General features: G+C 33.9%; 3 protein-coding genes across 7 annotated transcripts; 2 read left to right on the top strand and 1 right to left on the bottom strand.

Moving 5' to 3' along the window:
- Nucleotides 1-204: 204 nt before the first annotated feature.
- Nucleotides 205-2,612, bottom strand: LOC18598905 (Mitochondrial glycoprotein family protein). Its single transcript, XM_007028638.3, has 3 exons — nucleotides 2,385-2,612; nucleotides 1,252-1,583; nucleotides 205-509 (listed from the first exon to the last, which is right to left on the bottom strand). Exons 1-3 carry the CDS (start codon nucleotides 2,496-2,498, stop codon nucleotides 344-346), a joined length of 612 nt encoding a protein of 203 aa, XP_007028700.3. The 5' UTR covers nucleotides 2,499-2,612; the 3' UTR covers nucleotides 205-343.
- Nucleotides 2,613-3,854: 1,242 nt separating this feature from the next.
- LOC18598904 (nuclear pore complex protein NUP93A-like) lies at nucleotides 3,855-13,637 on the top strand. The gene is made up of 15 exons (XM_007028636.3): nucleotides 3,855-4,038; nucleotides 6,102-6,193; nucleotides 6,425-6,491; nucleotides 6,920-6,979; nucleotides 8,045-8,134; nucleotides 8,437-8,706; nucleotides 9,032-9,127; nucleotides 9,204-9,338; nucleotides 9,605-9,658; nucleotides 9,750-9,833; nucleotides 10,593-10,679; nucleotides 10,750-11,658; nucleotides 12,028-12,209; nucleotides 12,823-13,114; nucleotides 13,256-13,637. The coding sequence occupies exons 1-15, from the start codon at nucleotides 3,937-3,939 to the stop codon at nucleotides 13,331-13,333; spliced, it is 2,598 nt and encodes an 865-aa protein (XP_007028698.3). The 5' UTR covers nucleotides 3,855-3,936; the 3' UTR covers nucleotides 13,334-13,637.
- A 584-nt stretch (nucleotides 13,638-14,221) lies between these two features.
- Nucleotides 14,222-18,774, top strand: LOC18598903 (uncharacterized). 5 transcript variants are annotated; one of them, XM_007028633.3, is made up of 5 exons: nucleotides 14,222-14,606; nucleotides 15,391-15,526; nucleotides 16,070-16,201; nucleotides 16,288-16,686; nucleotides 18,329-18,774. In XM_007028633.3, the coding sequence occupies exons 2-5, from the start codon at nucleotides 15,408-15,410 to the stop codon at nucleotides 18,465-18,467; spliced, it is 789 nt and encodes a 262-aa protein (XP_007028695.3). In that variant the 5' UTR covers nucleotides 14,222-14,606; nucleotides 15,391-15,407; the 3' UTR covers nucleotides 18,468-18,774. The 5 variants fall into 5 exon arrangements, with proteins under 5 accessions (XP_007028695.3, XP_088663082.1, XP_088663083.1 ...); XM_088806956.1 differs by having other exon boundaries at nucleotides 14,226-14,606; nucleotides 15,391-15,486; XM_088806957.1 differs by having other exon boundaries at nucleotides 14,226-14,606; nucleotides 15,391-15,477.
- The last annotated feature ends 16 nt before the right edge of the window (nucleotides 18,775-18,790 follow it).

Consider the following 18,790-nt stretch of genomic DNA (forward strand, 5'->3'; position numbering starts at 1 on the left):
AAGAACCTTCTACAAGATACATCAATCATTACTGATCATTCATGTGTGTTTTAACATAACCGTATATATATAGACAATGATGTTAGGTACTTTACAAAAAATTGGACAAAAATTGTAATGGAGAGCCAAACCCCACTGCCTAATGTTAGGGTAATAAAGAATGGCGCAAAAACTGTTCAAAAAGTTTTGAAAGAACATCATCAATGACGATGGGTAAAATCTGATAATGATTCTTTAAATTACTCGATCAATATGCTTTTTCCACTTAAACATAAGAGAGCATCAGTGATGCAAAAATGTGGAAGCATGTATAACTTCAACCTACAGTCTATAATAATCTATCTCACTCGTCTTTTGCTACAAATGATTCAAGAATCTGTAACCAGTTCACATATTGACCTTGCTCTTTCTTATGTAGAGTGAGGAGGAGGAAGTTGGTCAAGTTTTCTCCAATTCCCCTGGCTAGAAGATATTCCTTGAATGCATCTTGTAATTGAGGGTCCAAAGAGCTACAGGCAAAAATTGAAGAGAAAGTAAGATTGATAATGATCTATAATGACCATGAATACCAGAACGTGATTATTCTGATGTTGATAAAGCAAGCTTGCAATTTTTTTTTTTTGAAAATTAACAAGCTTGCAAATTATGTGATCAACTAATTGTACAAACTAAAAACATTGGGAATAAATAACAACCATTTGAGAAATTCATGCTATAACACACTCACCCGTTGTGAACAAGGAGATCTCATCGCCCAAAAAAAATGGACAAATTTCAAAATGTGATTGGCCTCGCTGGAATCAATGAGTTTATCCATAGAAAATTAAGGAAAGCTAAAAATTTCATTTTCATTGGTTAATTTAACCTACGACTTCTACCTACTCTTCATCATAAATTAGTTGGTTTTTTAGTTACACATCAATCCTCATCTCAATCAAATACTCTATCCAGCATAACAGCCTAAATAACGGCAACAAGAAAGGGGGAAGGTGAGACAACACACATGAAACACACAACACATGCACATGTGCACATACACTTAGATGTAGTTTTAAATTCTGGAATGATCTTAAACACAACACATCCACTTATCCACTTCTGTTATGGCGAGTAACCCATAAAATCATAGACATTGACCGAACATTTATGAAATAAAGGAATATAAGAAAAACAATCATTATTGAACAATAAGCAGCACTCTTTAGAGCAGATAGAATTTGGTAAGAGTAATACCAACAGCAAAATTTTCACCTGAATGAGGGGCCTCGGTAGATTGAAGAATTAGGAATGGTTGACGATTGAAGATAATAGGCACTATGGATGTTAAAGTCAGATCTATGAACATCTTTCTCAGAAACTCCACAATCAAACTGCAACATAGAACTCAAGCCAGGCTTTCTTACACAAACCTTCATCAAAACTTCCCTTGGAAATTTACCCTCGCTATCACGTGTCTCCTGGCCCAACAAGGCTGAAACAGCAACCTCTTCACCAGACTCACTTTTTCTCCGCAAAACAACATCATGTGACTGCGCTGAATTCCAGTCCAGTACAAAATCTCCTAGAGAGCCGCTTTTGATATCCTGATTCAATATATAACACACCCATTTCTCCCAAATTAATAATGCTATAACTGCTGGACATAAGTTTTTAAGATGTTTAAACTTCAAGATGGCCTATAAACTATCATCAAAACAAATGAGCTATCCCCACTGCAGTGTGAGAAATTTGAACAATATAAGTGTGCTTCCTTTTATTCAAAGTCATATAATGTCTTGACTGACAACTAAATGATGAGAGTAAAATCAGATTCTGCAAAATCATTTGGGTCCATTGTATTTCCAAGTATTAAAATTGAATGCACCAGAAGATAGATGAGGCTCTACTTGGTTGTTTTTGCCAGCCATTCATTTGCTATTTGTGTTTTACTTCTTTAAATGTGCTAAAAAAAAAAAAAAGCAAAAGCAACGGTAGAGAGCAAAATCATAATTTTTTTAAAAATGAAAAAGAATGACAACAATGTAACATTAATACTATCACAATTAGTATACTACATAAAAGAAACATGCATTTTAAGAAAAGCCCATTTAGTTAAGTAATCTTAAATTTCATGATAAACCCACTCTCAATCATAAGGTCTATAGTCTAAAAATCAGTGAACAAAGCAACAGACCTCTTCGGTTTCTAGTAAACACCTCTTCAATAAACGAAAAAAAGAAAAACCAAGGGAATAATCAAATTGATGATTAACCATTGCATTCCCAGTGAGTTCATAGAACAAACAAGTCCTAAATCCATTAATAACTGAATCAGTCGTCAAATTTAGACGGTGAGATTTATGTCTATAAATGAGAAAGGAAAAAGACAAAGAAAAATAAAAGAACCTGAAAAGAATTGGAGGAGAGTTCGTGGGATATTTCAGATTGCAGGACTTTAAGCAAGTTGAAATCCTCCAGAGCTTTGCGGCCTTCGCGTAAGATTTGAGTCGCCCTCGTCATTTCTCTTCCTCCCCAACCGATCAACCTTTATTCTTTTGCTTTTGGGCCTTCGATGTCTGGCAGATGGGCAAAGATTACACTTACCTCTGCCTGTCAGGTGTTTTGTTTTACACAAACACAAATAAATAAAAAAAATATAATCAATTTCTTTATTTCATTATTTTTTTTAAATTAATTGTTGCTTTACTTTCTGCTATTTAATTGGTTTTGTAATTAATTTTTGCTATGCTTTCTGTTATTTAATTGGTTTTGTTTTATGGATAGGCCTGCCGTCAAAAGAATTAGACAAGGTGAATCCCTAGCTATTTAATTGGGTTAGTGCTTGTTTTCTTTATTTCATTTGTAAAATTAATTATTTATGTAATCTTCAATCACTTAATATATTAAAATTTTAAATTTATATATTATTTTAGATATTAAAATAAAAATTTTATATAAAAATGAAATAGCTCTTAAATTTTATATAATAATAATAATATTAAATTTTTATTCATCTAGCAAATAATTGGACTATAATGTTTAAATTCTCTAATAAAAAATGTATTTGATATTAAAATTATTTTTAATAAAAAAATTTTAAATATTATCTAAATACGGTTTTGAATTTTAAGTATTCTTTTCTTTTAACTTTTATAAGAATAAACAATATCAATTTTTACTATTTTGTTGTTGAATTTTTGTTTTTTAGTAATCTTGTAGAAAAAGGAAGGTCACGATTTGTGTTGGAGAATAGTGATTTGCAAAGGGAGTGAGATAAAAGAGAGGGAGATGGATCGAGAGAGAGGATATTTTTTGAAAACTTGAGAGAGGTATTGTCAAACGGCGTTAGTTTCATTTTAAAAATTATTATTTTTTATAATTGTTTGATAATAGTTTTTAAATTAAAAAAGTTAAAACCAAATAAGTTTTTAGTACTAAATATATTTGGTTATTTGATTGAAAAAATATTTGATCATATTTTGATATAAGTAAAGAATAAATTTGTTTTACGTTAATAAAAAAATAAGTTAAAATTAATTTGGAGATTTTTAAATAGAGTATTGAGAAGGAAGAAATGAAGAGAGCTCTATGATCTTTTGAATTTAATAATCTTAAGTTATAAATAATAGTAAAAAAGAAATCTAAACCAAGTTTAAGACAAACTAATCTACTACGCTAAACATCAACAAAAATGTCAATAAATTTATACAATTTAAACTTGCTTTTAAAACAGCAATGGTTTTTATTTTAATGAATTTTTTAATACAAGAACGAGAGCGGAGCCCAAGCCCTAATGGTCCGTAGGCCAAGCCGAGTGGGGTAGCTGGCTGCCCCTGCTGCTGCTCCCTCGATAATAAGGGAAAGCTGTATGACCGTTTTTAAAAATTAGGGCTTTAGCATAAAAGGCTAAAACCCATTTTTTCCCTCTCATCACAATCCCAAAGGACTAAGGGGAGTGATGGCGAGTGAGCAAGACATGAGCAGCTGGACCGATCTTCTCCACTCTTCCTCCAAGCTTCTCGAGCAAGCCGCTCCTTCTGCTCAGTTTCCTCCTCTTCAGGTCCTCTCTTCACTTTCTCCTTCTTCTCCTGTAAAAAAGAAAAATGTTGCAGAAAAGATAATTCAAATTCTCAACTTTTTAAAAATCGAGAAAAACGTTGGAAGAACGAAAATAATTAGGATTTTATTATGACGGTTAAACGGGAAAATGTTGATTGCTTTAGCTTTTTGCTATGTTTGGATGCCTAGAAAACGAAGGAAAAGTAATGAAATTAGAAAAATATTCAAGTGTAGAAAGTCTTCTATGGTTCATATATATATATTTGTGAAATGGAAATTTTGTGATATTTTCTTAAGCCTCATTCATTTTCAAGCTGCTTCTATTCTCATTTATTTACATTTCATAGTGCTTTTGTCGCTCGCTGAAAAAAAGGTAAGCAAGGAAAAGAAATCATGAGTTCATGTTAGAAAATGTAGGGAAGGAAAAGCAAAAGATAAGTTTGGTGCTAAAGGAATTGAAGCAACAGTAGTGAGGTTGAAGCAATGAGTTCTAAAATCTTTATTTCGAGGTTTAGATGGTTTGAGGAAAGTAATCTGAGGAAAGAAACTTCAAGCTGGTATTTGATAGTCTGATCTTTGAGTAGTTCTTTTAGATAGTTCAGAAACATTTTCTCCTTTTATGAGTGGAGAACATAGTTCTATCTTTCATACTTGACTGGATGAATGTAACTCTTAATGCTTCATTCAGTTGCCTGGGAAGGAGAAATACTTATCTGAGGAAGGAAGATGAAATTTTTCATAATCAATTCAATGCTTTATTTGGATTTTGGTAGCTTTGAAACAGGAAAAGACTGTTAAACACGTCAACTTTTCATTTTCTTTATGGTGTAAGTTAAAATGAAAAGGACCTTTGTTTAATTGAGTCTAATTAAGGTTTCCTCTGTCCTTATTGTCTGGTTGTGAGAAAATGCATTAGAATAACATGAAGTTACGAATCTTTTTGGGTTTTATGATCTTTCATTGTTCAAGGAATAGAGAACAAAAAGCTTTGCTAAATGTTAGCCCACTAGTAATCTGGTTTGTCTCTCAGCTTTTGTGTAATGATTCAGAATGCTCACCATAGGCAAAGGAACCAATGTGTTCTCATGTATTTCCTACTGCAAGGCCCAATGATATAAATGTCTCCTTGTGGAGATTAATTCAGCTAATGTGGTTTATATCATTAATTCTTTTAATGCTGTGTTTATGTGCTGCGGAAATAAATAAAAGTATGAAAAATCAAGACTTTGAACTTAAATATCTGTTAATGTTTTAGATGAGAGAAATTTAGCTAAATAGAAAACCCTGTCTTAGTCAAGATCTGTTTATTGCTTTCAAAACTAAACTGATTGGAGGATAAGAAATGACTTAATATTCTTTTAGTCATTGATGGGGACTCATTTTCTTCACCAGAAAATTGGTTTTTGGAAATATATACTGGAGGGGAAGAAATAGCTTATAGACATTTTGGCCAAAAAACTTGGGTACACACAACAAGAGAAGTGCTATGAAATTTAGCTTTGAATTTGTTCATCCATTTTGTTATAATAAGAATAGAAGATGGAAAGTTCACCCCAAACTAGGCCATCTGGTTTTGCATGTTTCAGTTGCTTGGAGTCATGGATTATGATATCCACAATATTCAATGTATTTACCCATATATCTATTGTTTCAGGATCTTGATATATTTGTAAATATTGGTTTATTTATTGGTATTACTGTTATTAGTTATTAAATTGATGATATGAAATGAATTGACTATATCCTTGATATTGTCAATTAATTATAGCAGTATATTTTGTAGAAGTTTCTGTATTTTAAGAACCGTTGAGTTATTGTTAGATATTAGTATGGAAAACCTTTTTTTTTTGGAAAAGCAGTGTTAGTATTAAAAACCTATTTGTTGGTATAAAGAAATTGAAAATCAAATGCTCAAAATTTTGTCTTTAGTTTCTTTAACTGAATGAAGCTTCAGTTGCTTTGCATCTCAGCTGAGATTATTGTTTGAAAAAGGAAATTTATTAGTAAATAGATCCATGCATCTGGTTTTCATTGACTTTGGGTTCATCAATTATATTTATTCAGAGAAACTTAGATCAATTAGAAGCACTCTCGAAGAAGCTCAAGGCAAAAACCTTAAGAACTGAGGCTCCTTCTCGATCTATTGCTGCCACAAGGTAATTTTATAATTTCAATGACTTTACTGGTTGTTGTGATTCTCATAATCACTGTCAGTTAAACGAACTGATTGCTAGCTGTGAAAGTAAGAGGAATGTGTTAGCTTGGAACCTTATATTGCAAACTTGGGCTTTAAGCAACTATTTGAAGGGTTAACATTTGTTTAGTTCTCCAAGATTTTTTGTTTTTCCTGTGGAATATTTAGATTGTTTTTTTTTTTGCATTTGAAGGCTACTTGCACGTGAGGGAATTAATGCTGAGCAGCTTACACGTGATCTGAAGTCGTTTGAATTGAAGGTAAATATCTCTTATATTCATTTTTTTTATTTATAGATAACTCAGATTCTGTGGCTTCAAACTCAAGGACTTTGTTAAATCTTTTGTACAATTGCTACCTGTTTTGCTTTGTCATATTTATAGGGGGTATAAATTTGTAGTAATATGTCAAAATAAGGACATTATTTTCTCAAATTTTCTCTGGCATTATTAAGTGAGATTGGATTCCACCTTTTTGTATTTTTACTGTTTAAATGCTAGTTTGGTCCATAAAATGCATGCATCACTAAGTATGATCATCAACTTTGGAGAGCTTTGATATTGATTGTGTCACAATTTTGGTTTTGTATCTTGCTTTGAAGTTCTTGTTTTGTTTTCATAGTTCTATATTCTCTTTTATTTTAATCTCACAAACCATTTTTTCCTCTCACTGATCATCTTTTCTGAAGACAACATTCGAGGATGTTTTCCCTGCTGAAGCAACAAGTGTTGAGGAGTATCTGCAGCAGGTAGTGTTTGCTCTTCAGATTGAATACTTATGAATTTCTTTTTAATTTGTAATCGCCAATCGCCGATCGCCGATCGCCGCTACATTCTCTGGCTAATCACATTTTTTTTGGGTTAGAGTATGTAGTAAATTCCAAATTATTGCTATTAACTAAGCAATTGCTGCAAAAATGAGCAAATTATTGCAATTTGACTGTTAAGCTTACTGTGAATAAAACAAGGAGAGAAAGCACGGAATTAGTTAAACTGGTTGCACATTTGAATGTTCTTTTGCGTGCAAAATTGATCTTTGAACTTATCCCCATTAGGGGGTGGAATTCCTGCAGGGTTGGGGTTCGAACTCCAGTTCCTGCCTTTCCCAGGGTTTTATTCTCTTTAATCCAATGAAACAAAAAAAAGTATAGTTCTTCTTTTCCTGCAAAGTCATGTCAGGTGGTCAATAATATTTCTTGTTCTTGTAACTTGTTTGGGCCCTACTGTAGTTATTGTTTATATAGTTGTGTATATGTTTGGTTTCTGATATGATCCAAGATGGCTTGGCTATTCTACTTATGCGTTTTGTTCTTGCATTTTGGTGTCTTTCTATTAATCTCTCATCACCTCTAGAGTTGATCTTAAAGGAGGGTAGTTGTCATAATTATAGATTTTCATTCATTACTTGGTGCTTGGTGAAAGGAAGCTTGATTTTCTAAAAGATTAAAATGAGATGTATTATATAAACTAATTATGAACCTGGTAATGAAGGTACTTGAGTTGAGTTTTTGGTGGGTGAAATTACAGGGGATAAATTGTGCATAGGTACAGTGCTGTTATGTCTTTTGCCCTGTTACAATTATTCGCATGTTCCGTCTGATAATCTTTTTTATATGATCATCATAAAAGAACTTTGAGTAAGGAGTCTTGAGTGGTGCTAATGTTTTTGGAGCAAGTCCTTTTTCACATTTGATTGTGCTATTATCCTGGCCTTGACTATTTTTTAATGAATCAGCCCTCTTTAATATAGACTTTTGCTGCTTAATTTTGAAGGTGATTGATAGATCATTGTTTGTGCAATGTTTTAATCTCAGGTTCATGAAATTGCAATGGTTTCAGCCATCCAAGAAGCTCAGAAGGATAACCTCAGAAGTTTTAATGATTATATGATGAAAGTGTTGGAGGTTAGTGTTACCCACTTTTGAGGGTAAAGGAGTAGTACTTTGCTGCAGTATTTTTCCCTTATGGGATTTTTATCCTTTATATTGTTCAATATAAGTTGTCTTGAGTGCTTTTTGCAACTTATAAGCGGAAACAGTTTCTCCATGGGTTTCTTGCTAATCAAGTAGTTCTTCTAGTACCGAAAGACCTGATAATTTTTTTTTTGAAATGTTGCACATAACTATTAACAAATTGAAGATGACTAAGACGGTCTGTAGATTTTCTGTTTTTACATGATTGATTGGTAGTGTCTCATGCCCTGCAGGAAGACTGGCAGAACGAAAAACGAGACTTTTTACAGAGCCTGAGCCGGATTTCAACGTTACCCAAGACTAACATGCTTGATAAAAGCATTACTGGTGCTCGTTCAGGTCAAATAGTTTCCATGGCTTCTAGTCCTCAGGTTTCATCAGGTCCCTCTGGCATGGAGCTTTTACCTTTAGCTAACAAGCCAGTTGTTGAGAAAAAAGTGTCAGTATATGCTGAAGTTGTAAGAAATCTGAACAATGCAAGACAACAAGGCTTACCGTTTAAAGTAAGGATGATTGTCTTTCCTTTCAAGTTATAAAAATCGATTTGTGCCATCTTCCAAAATCATAAAGCACTGGAATGTCTACTTGAAATTTGTTTGTTTGTTTTCTGTAAGAGTAATATGCTGTATGTGTGCGTGTGTGTGCGTGCATGCACATGTATTATGTGGTTATTAAACATGCCAGTCAAGTGATACCATCTTTCTCATTTTCCTCTGAAACCTTTCCTGCAGTGATAAACATTTGGACTAAATTTTTTTAATTCAATCCTTTTGTTTTGTTATAATTTTATTATTATTTGCTCAAGATCATCATATACATATTATGTAGCCTGCAACGGCTTTTAAGGCTGCATATGAGAGTTTGGGCACTGAAGCATCTAGTGGCAAATCAGTTAACATGCAGAAAATGTGGCATCTTATTCAGGTAATAATACATAGTAGTGTTATCATGCTACTTGCTGTCAGATAAACCATCATTGATGAACTAAATATTTTGGCAGACACTAATGGGTGAGGATTCAACAATGCAACGAAGTGTTTCAAGAAAGATGTCATTAGTAATTGGTGCGAGGCGTCACCTGGAATGGGGACATGAGAAATACATTATGGATACAGTACAAAGCCATCCTGCACAAGTAACAATATTCTCTATTATCATTTATTATTCTGCTGTTAAATAAAATGCAGAAATCATTCTTGGTTGTAATTTTTAGTGTTAGCAACTCTTTTGTTAAATGTTTCTGCTGTTGTTCCCGTTGTTCCTTGTTCATTGTTGCTTCTCCAAATGACTTTTGCTTCCACTGATGGATTGTAGTCTTCGATGTTGCTTTATAACGAGTTTCATTTGTAAAACTGGTATTAATTCTCCAGTGCTGATATTCATTTTTTCACCTCAATGTAGGCTGCTCTTGGTGGAGCTGTTGGGAATTTGCATAGAGTTCATGCCTTTCTTCGGGTCTGCTGTTGCTATTTGGCTTCAAATCACCTGTTTAACTGTTACTTTAATCTTCTTTATTTAAAAATTCTTGTTTTCTTTGTCTATCCAGATTCGTTTGAGGGATTATGGAATTCTGGATTTTGACGCAGGTGATGCTCGAAGGCAACCTCCTGTTGATACCACTTGGCAGCAGGTTTTTTTCTTTTAAATTTACTTATTTTATTTACAGTCAAATCCCTCATCATCTATATGAGAAGTAAGGTATCTGGTTTCTAACTTGTCATTGATTATTTTAATGTTATTTTTCAAATTGCATTAGAGTCTAATGTCGAACTACTTATGCAACTCACAAGTTTCAGACAGTTGTGAGCTTGAACAATAGAATTTGTCACGTCAGTATTAGATAGTATTTGGTTGTTATTTCAATGATTATGTCAAAAATTTGTTTTCTTTATGTTTGTTTTGGCATGTGATATCTGTAGTTTTGCAGGTTTTGAAGTAGATATCTTAAATGTACTGTCTCTGTATTTTTATGATATCTGGAATCTATAGACTTGTGACTATTAGTCTTTTAGACTAAGTTGCTGGATGGATCAATTTAGTTAAATGAATAATGGAGCAGGGTTTTCAATTATATAAGTTTGTCTTTCATTTGGTTTTCCTTGTCTTTGTTAAAAGGACTCGTGTACTCTTTTGTTCAAGGTATCTTTTATATAGTTGAGAGATATCATGGGGATGCTTTTACTGTGCCTTGAGGTGTTAATTCTTTCATTATTTGGTTGTATGGAAGAGGGGCACCATTTAAAAGAGCAAATGAGTATAAACTGATGATGATAATGCTTTCATTCTCAAATTTCTTTTTCCCCTCTAAGTTTTATACATTTATATTCATCCTCGTTTCTCTTCCCAAATGACTAAGTTTCACTAAGAATCCCTTCATTTTGTGTAACAGATTTATTTTTGCTTGAGGACTGGGTATTATGATGAAGCAAGACAAGTTGCCCAATCATCCCGTGCTTCTCACCAGTTTGCACCACTGGTACATACTGTTTACTGTTTAATTCATCCTACTTGACAATCGACATTACTCAGTACTTCTGTTTTAACAGCTTACAGAGTGGATTAACAGTGGAGGCATGGTTCCAGCTGACATTGCAGTTGCTGCTGCAGAAGAGTGTGAAAAAATGTTTAGAATGGGTGATCGGGTTGGTCGAGCTGCGTATGACAAGAAAAAGTTATTGCTCTATGCTATCATATCCGGTTCTCGCAGGCAAGTTGACCGTCTCCTCAGAGATTTACCATCACTTTTCAGTACCATAGAGGATTTCCTGTGGTTCATATTGTCAGCAGTACGGGACTTACCTGGTGGAACCTCATCTGTTATTCTGAATGAGGGTTTAGTACCATACAGTCTGGATGATTTGCAAGCTTACCTAAACAAATTTGAGCCATCATATTACACAAAGAGTGGAAAGGACCCTCTGGTATACCCGTATGTCTTGCTTTTAAGTATCCAGTTACTACCGGCTGTTTCATACTTGTCTAAAGAAACAGGAGATGAAGGATATAACATTGATGCTGCACACATAGCAATCGTGTTAGCAGACAATGGGGTCCTTTATGAAGGTGCTGGTGCTGGTGCTGGAAAAAAACTGGGGATGATGGATGCTTATGCAGAAGCATCCAGCATTATTAGGCAGTATGGCTCTATGTATATAAGGCTTGGTAACCTTCAAATGGCACTAGAATATTATGCACAAGCTGCTGCTGCAGTAGGTGGTGGACAGGTATCATGGACTGGGAGAGGTAATGTGGATCAGCAAAGGCAAAGGCACTTGATGCTGAAGCAGCTTTTTACTGAGCTATTCTTACGAGATGGTGGGATTTATCTTTTACTTGGTTCAAGAGGTGCAGGAGAGGAAGGTGAATTGGGAAGATTCTTGACTGATCATAAAGCAAGACAACAGTTTCTGCTTGAAGCTGCCCGCCATTGTCAAGATGCTGGGCTGTACGAGAAAGTAATTTACTCTCTCTTTCTTTGCTTCTTCAATGTTTTTGTTTTTGGTATCACATAGGAAAGTGCAAGCTTTGTTTTAATTGATGCTGAAATTTTGGTAAGTATTGACAATTCCAAACATTCATTGTCCTTGGTACTTGCAGTAGTCATGCAGATCCCTCTCTTATATTGTTGCCCCCATTTTATTTCTTTTTTGGGTTTTGCTATTCACCTTTTTGTCCTCAACATATCATCTGTACATCTTATGTCCCCTCTTGTATCCTCAGATATTAATTTATTTGGTGTTGATCTAATATTGCATCTTTGTAGGTTTTGCATCTAACCGTATGTTGTTTTTTCTTCTTTTCTATAATTCTTTGTCCAAATTCAGTCTATAGAAATTCAGAAGAGAGTTGGGGCATTTTCAATGGCATTGGATACAATAAATAAGTGCCTATCTGAAGCAATTTGTGCCCTATCGTGTGGTAGATTGGATGGCGAGAGTCGAACTGCTGGCCTCATTCATTCTGGCAATGAGATCTTGGAGACTTTCAAATATTATCCTGAAGTCAGGTTGTCCAATTCCATGCATCCGCTTGTTCTTTATTAAAATTTGGCTGCGTATATCTGATGTCAAAATTTGGTTGGTATTTTAGTTTGTGTTGTCCTAATTTGTGATAAATGCTTGTAGAAGCTGTTTAACTTCCTTTTTCTCTTTCTTGCCTGCCATCCAGTGTGCTAAGATTGTGAGTAATTAACCCCAAAAGAAATAGATTAAGCTCCAATTATTAGAGTCTTATGCTGTCTGCACGTTAATTACTAAACATGTGTGCCTTATTTCTATTTGCTAATTTAGTTGTTAATGATTTACCCATTCGCTGGTAAATTTGGAAAATATATAGTATCAAAATATGTGGGGAAATGGCAGTGCTTCCATAGTTAGTAATTTATACATTCATTTTAAATTTAGCTAAGGCTATTTTTCTTTCTTTCAAAAACAAATTTAAATTGCCATTGGAAATTTTATCTTTTCCTGTGAGTTGTGACACATACCATGTGTTCTTTGCATGGTTGAGATATTTCAGCGACTTTTTTTCAGTTGTTTTAGTCCTGTATATCTTATGCTTGTACTGTTTTATCTTTCTTCTTGCTTCTGACCTTATGGCAACTTGGATTAATTGTGCAGTCTCCAAGAGAGGGAACATGTTTTGGAGCAACAAACTGTATTGAGACAGCTTGAGGCAATACTGTCTATCCACAAATTGACAAGACTAGGGCAGTATCTTGATGCTGTAAGGGAAGTTGCCAAACTTCCATTCCTTCCATTGGATCCACGAGCACCTGATGTTACCTCTAACGCGTTTGAAAATTTATCTCCTCATGTCCAAGCTTGTGTGCCGGACCTGCTAAAGGTAGCTCTAACTTGTTTGGAAAATGTGACTGATACAGATGGATCACTTTGCGCTATGAGAGCGAAGGTAAGCTGGTATTTTAAACTAGCGATCTCACTTAATGTTTCCATTATGAGCAGTGGGTGCTCAATTCTGCTGTTTCTCGATGAAGGAGAAATTATTGTAGTTTATGATGGGTGTGTAATAAGCATATCTTGGCGTTTGCAGATTGCAACCTTCCTTGCAAATAATATGCATCAGAATTGGCCCCGTGATTTATACGAAACGGTTGCCAGACGCTTGTGAAACAAATCTGACCAAGGAAAAAGAGTGGATATAGGCAGAAATCTCCCTTCATAGGTGAGATATATAAGCAGAGTTAAATTTGAGCAGTGTGGTTTATTGTAATGAATTTTTCCCTTTTGGAATGAGCTCAGCTCATATTAGGGTCTGTTTTTAAAACTGTTGGCGACCCATTTATCCGTGTTTATATGTCCATCTCTGTTCTAAATCCTGGATGAGAAAGCTGAAAGGGTAACGTTATTCGTCCATGGACCCTTAAACTTATACCTTCAATTGTGAGACAAAGCTCGCCATTGTTAATCTATCATCTTCATGCTTTTAACCTTCAAAACGTGAATAGTAAACAATAAGCAGTCAATTTAAACCCACCCCTTAAAAAAATTAAAAAAAAGGAAACAGTAGTGAAGGCTATAACCAGATCGAATCTTAATTGGGCCTCCTAAATACAGCTTGCAGGAACACAGGTTATAAGCACAGCCAATGAATCACTAATTCGATATTATCAATAAACTATGCCATTTATCATTGTTGAATTTAAAATTAACTTATTTAAAAATTTGAATGTAGTAACTCTTTTAAAGAACATTTAATCATATCAAAGGATTAATTTTGTTAGGCATGTCAACTATTTTTGGATAGGAAATAGCAAAAATGTGACATTCCTAGCTTCTATCCTAGGCAGCCATAAGGTTGGTAGAAGCAACTTCGTCGAAGGGTGTTTTTGATAGATTGGTTTAGATAATTACGGCTTTGGAATGGGGGCCGAAAATGTAAAAATAACAAATCTGACAAATGGGAGGAACACTGTGGCAGTGTTTGGTACGAGAGATGGGCAGTCATATTCTTTTTTTACAACGTACTCAATTGCATTACATTGTAAAATTTTGAAAAATTTTTTTTACAATATAAAACTTGTTACCCTTTTCCCTTTTGAAGAAAATGACGAAGAAAAGAGAACCCTACTCAGGTGCTTCTTCCTCCTCCAGCTTCCTCTTCTAGCTTGAAGTCCGAAATTGTCGGTTTAAATCTATTTCTTCTTCTCCTTTCTTTTCTTCATCTTCTTCCTCTTATTCTTCAAATTGGGTTAGGGTCTCTTCTTCATCTTCTTCAAATCTGAATTTAGGGTTTCTTTTATTTGAGTTTACGGTTCTTCTGCTTCTTCTTCTTCTTCAAATTTGGGTTTGGGGTTCAATAAGTTCCGTCTTTATCTTTTTTTTTTTTTTTTTTTTATTGTTGGAAAACAAGATCTAGCCATCGAGAGAAGAATCTTTCACAGGTAAATATGAAGATAATGCTTAGCCGTTAGTAATTGTTAGATTGCAATTTTCATCTCTGAGAAGTTTAGTTAGGATGTTGGTATTTGTTATTTATTAATACAGATTAATTTTATCTGGATTTCCATGGTCACGATCGAACAACCTTAAATCCGAAAAGGCATTCAATTTGAACTTGGCATTTTTGTGTTTGATCACTGTAAAAGCTATTGAATAGAATTGGCTTTGGAAGTATTAAGGTTGGTCATTGCTTGCGTTCATATGCTCACAATCTGTGGGAAAATAAAATCTGTATAATCCCAAGTTTCCTTTCTGCTTTCCTGTTTAGAAGACAGGAATAGGCCAAATTTTTCTGTTTAGAAAGTTGGGACAATCTAAAAGGAGTTGGCAACTTTACTACTTCACCTACATTCTTAAATTAATTCTTCAATGGTGTACCTTTTTTAACTAGAGAACCAAGAGATAGACAATGTATGAAAAAATTATCAGCTAATATTCATCCAAGTTAATGGGTAGTTTTGTATTCAAGTCAGCTTGTTGGATTTGTGTTTTACTGCTTATAGATCTGAACAAAGCAGTTTCATTTCTTAGATGAAAGGAGAAATTGGAGTGATATTGTATCACTTTTAATAAAAACATTAAATGGTTAAATCATTGGAAGTTAGTCCAACCTCTAATCACAAATTTCATAATGCTATAGTGGAATGTTTCTAGTCCATTTTGTTATTATTATTGAATGTTTTGAGCCATGTTTCCTTATATATATATATATATATATTTTTGCAGCAATTGCTGTAATTATAATGGATGCCAAGGATTGGGAAAGTTGTTCTGACAATGAGATCTATCTGCAAGACAGAAGCGAGGATGATGGTGAAGAGAGTTACTACTCATCTGGTTTTTTATCCAAATTACAATTTAGGTTCTCTTTGTTTTGTTAGCTGTCTTCTTTGTTGTTATTTTTACTAAAAGTGTTTTCTTCTGGAATAAAATTCGTAAGTACAAGATTTAGATAAGGTTCTTTATCTGTTTTTACTTAGGTCTTCTTACAAAATAAAACATTTCTTTAAAGTTGTTGATGGTAACTGTTTTTGCCAAGTCAGCAATTTAAGCCTTTGACTTATTTTCATGAGGGAACATGAGGAAAAGGACAGAAGAAGCTTCACATAAGTTCTATCCAAAGCATAAAACTTGTTACTATACATATTCAAACAATGTTTAAAAAAAAATTAAAAACTAAATAGTTAACTCTTTGAGGATAAAATGTATAACTTGCTTTTATATAAAACGATTTTAAATTTGTACATTTTGAGTCAATTAGGGTTTTGTTTTCTCTCATTTGCTTTTGTTCTATAACAATTAAGAAACATAAAGTTGAAGTAGCATAAGTAATTAATAAATGAAGCTTTAGCTATTTATCTGGATTATATGAGCGTGGATTAAATGGCTAAAATTCTGTTTTCAGGAAAGATATTTCAAAGGCCCGATGGATTAATGATTTGGCTATGGCTGAAGTTGTTGAAAAGAAGGGTAAGATGTGGGTGACTATGGGGATAGTTCGTAGTGGCAAGACATATTGCCTCATTGAGGAAACTCTGTAGGTGAAAACCAACCTGACTTAAAATTTTGTTCATTGTAGGCTTATGGTTTTGATTGTAATTTTTTAAAAATATTTTGTTGTAGGTTTTTGATTGAAATAGGGGCATTGCATCTTTTGGATGAAAATGGTATATGTCTTTCCTTAAAAGAAGTATATGAGAAGCTTTCAGATGAAAGTGGGTGCTATTGGGAGCTTTTTGAGATTTATAGACACCTCAAGTCTCTTGGTTATATAGTTGGGCGTCACGGTATCCCTTGGTCTGTGAAGGGTCTAAAGATCAAAACTGGAACCTGTTCACTTCAGGGCAGTGAAGAGAGAAATGAGTTGCTAGAAATGGAGCCTAAAGACACGAGTATCATCATTGATTTGTTCGATAATATGCAGATTAATGAAGTGAGTCCAGCTTTTGATGTTTATCTTCCAAACAGCAGGTTTAGAAAGTCTTCTCCTGGTGATCCAAGTTTTTTCCTCTACTTAAGTAGGTAATATTTTATCGCTAATCCCATGAGTTTGAGGAACTCTTGTACACTTCTAAATCTGGTGCTTTATTGCATATCTTTCATTCACATTGCTGAATATTTGCGTTTGTGTTGGATTTTTTATCCATATAAAGTCTTATGTCCTAGAAGTTTGATGGCTAAAGGTGCAAGTATATGTGAGAATGTTGTATGGTTGCTTACTAGGTTTTAAGCATCACATTGGCTTTATTAGAGAGAGAACTAGTCATGAAATGACTCTGTCAAAATTTCTTAGGCCTCTCATAGCTATTTGCATTAATTGGAAAACTTGTTGCATATTTCAAGACATTAAGGCTGTTGCATATTTCAAGACACTTAAGGCGGAGATGTATTGGTTTTTATCATAAAATTGTCTTGGTAAAGATAAGCATTTCAAAATCTGGATATATTAAAAGTAAAAGTGTACTTTGTAAGCTTTTCATAATTTCTTCTATTCTCGAATTTCTCAGAATTTGCTTTGTTCTTTTTGATTGAGACTATTCATGACTTTGTTTAAAGCGAACTGAATACAAAATCACACCTATCTATGCATGAAACTTATATTGTTATTTGCATTTCTGTCAAATACTGGTTCCTTTCTGGCAGCTAAAATTAGTTAGACAAAGAAATGATTATGAAATTGCCTTTGTGAAGTATTTTGTTGATTTTTTTGTCATTATAGTTCTTTTCTAAGAGCTGCTGAAAAAGAAAGTGGTTTATGTAGAGCCTTTCTTCATTTTTAATATTCATATGCTGAACATCATCTTTCCTATATCTCTGATGCCTTTTCCCTTGTCCTCAATTTTTGAACATAATTTTGGTTTAAGGATTAAATATGATGTTATGAGTTTAACCATCCTTGGACGTGAACTCATTTTGTTGACTCTATAGTGTAGTGTTGTCTCATATTTCTCAAGTTTATTTAATTGAGGTTGGTTTTCTTTCTAGGTCAAAAAGTTATTGTGTTAACATGCCTTTCATTACCGTTGCACTTGCATAACTCACTCATTAGTCCTTTATAGGAGAGGATGTGAGGATACCACTGCAGCTCTATAAGATCTCTACCAATAGCCACATACTGCTCAATGCCCGAGCTAGCCCTAGATGGCTTTTTTTAAATTTTTTTCATTGACACCTAATCATGAGGAGATCGAGAACTTTCTGAATAGATTGGTTCTTGCTTCTCTGGAATTTGCGGGCTGCCTCGTAAATCAATGAACATGTAGTGCTATATGGAGAAGCACTATATATTTTTGTAAAAAGTTCATTTTCCATTGGAAGAAAGCCACGCTTTGAAACATGGAGGAGTTTTTTGCTCATAATGCATCACATTGTGATTTTAATGTTAGTATTAGCTATTTGCATAACTTTTGGCAGAAATGAGACTGATATTTACAGCCATTTTTTCTTAAGAGTTCTCTCCTGGAAGTTTAAAAAGATAAGCCTGTCGTTAGTTTGGAAAATTTAAATCCCCTTTTAGCATAATTTGCATGGTTTACTTAGGATTGCATGGGGCCTTTGTAGCCATGGTACTTGTTTCCAAGAAATGTTTCTCAACATGGTTTTTCAATTTTCTATCAGATTGTATGTTAGTTCTTCATTTTGCTTGATTTGTCTTCTCTTACAGGGGCAATCCACCATCCAAAGTAGAAATTGAGGCCCTTGAGAGGAAGCAGGGTGTCGTCCCTTTGAAGTTTTGTCATGTAGAGAATGGGCGTGTTAGTTTCTTCTCCTTTGATAGGGTGGAGCTTGCTGTCTTACCTTAAAATTTCTTGCTGTCTTACACAACTGTTACAGCAAAAGAAGTAAGAAGATATTTATCTTGGCTCTAACAATTCTTGGAGTTGCAAGCCGTGGAGTGGCGCTCAATTCGTCACTTTTTGCAAAAGATGAACTCAATTCTCTCATACTTGGTTTCAGAAGAATGTTTTATCTTTGTATATACAAGATGGGATTTATCCTTGTCACCTTCTCTAATTTATCTTTAGTTACCCATTAAAACACATACAAGATGAGGCATTAAGAACTTTATGTGAGGAATAAAAGCTTAGCAAACACATGATTTACTCGTTAGACTTTGATGTGATAT

Source organism: Theobroma cacao, chromosome 5 (assembly GCF_053813885.1).
Source record: "Theobroma cacao isolate CCN51 chromosome 5, ASM5381388v1, whole genome shotgun sequence".
In the NCBI taxonomy this organism is placed as follows: domain Eukaryota; kingdom Viridiplantae; phylum Streptophyta; class Magnoliopsida; order Malvales; family Malvaceae; genus Theobroma; species Theobroma cacao.

Bases quoted from the DNA above. Each gene is read 5' to 3' on its own strand.
- LOC18598904 (XM_007028636.3), top strand. From the start codon at position 3,937: ATGGCGAGTGAGCAAGACATGAGCAGCTGGACCGATCTTCTCCACTCT. The intron at 9,834-10,592 runs GTTTTTTTCTTT...TTTGTGTAACAG, and splicing joins TTGATACCACTTGGCAGCAG to ATTTATTTTTGCTTGAGGAC. The intron at 12,210-12,822 runs GTTGTCCAATTC...TTAATTGTGCAG, and splicing joins AAATATTATCCTGAAGTCAG to TCTCCAAGAGAGGGAACATG.
- LOC18598905 (XM_007028638.3), bottom strand. From the start codon at position 2,498: ATGACGAGGGCGACTCAAATCTTACGCGAAGGCCGCAAAGCTCTGGAG. The intron at 1,584-2,384 runs GTTCTTTTATTT...ATATTGAATCAG, and splicing joins TCTCCTCCAATTCTTTTCAG to GATATCAAAAGCGGCTCTCT. The intron at 510-1,251 runs GTGAAAATTTTG...TTTTGCCTGTAG, and splicing joins TACCGAGGCCCCTCATTCAG to CTCTTTGGACCCTCAATTAC.
- LOC18598903 (XM_007028633.3), top strand. From the start codon at position 15,408: ATGGATGCCAAGGATTGGGAAAGTTGTTCTGACAATGAGATCTATCTG. The intron at 16,202-16,287 runs GTAGGTGAAAAC...ATTTTGTTGTAG, and splicing joins TGCCTCATTGAGGAAACTCT to GTTTTTGATTGAAATAGGGG. The intron at 16,687-18,328 runs GTAATATTTTAT...CTTCTCTTACAG, and splicing joins TTTTTCCTCTACTTAAGTAG to GGGCAATCCACCATCCAAAG.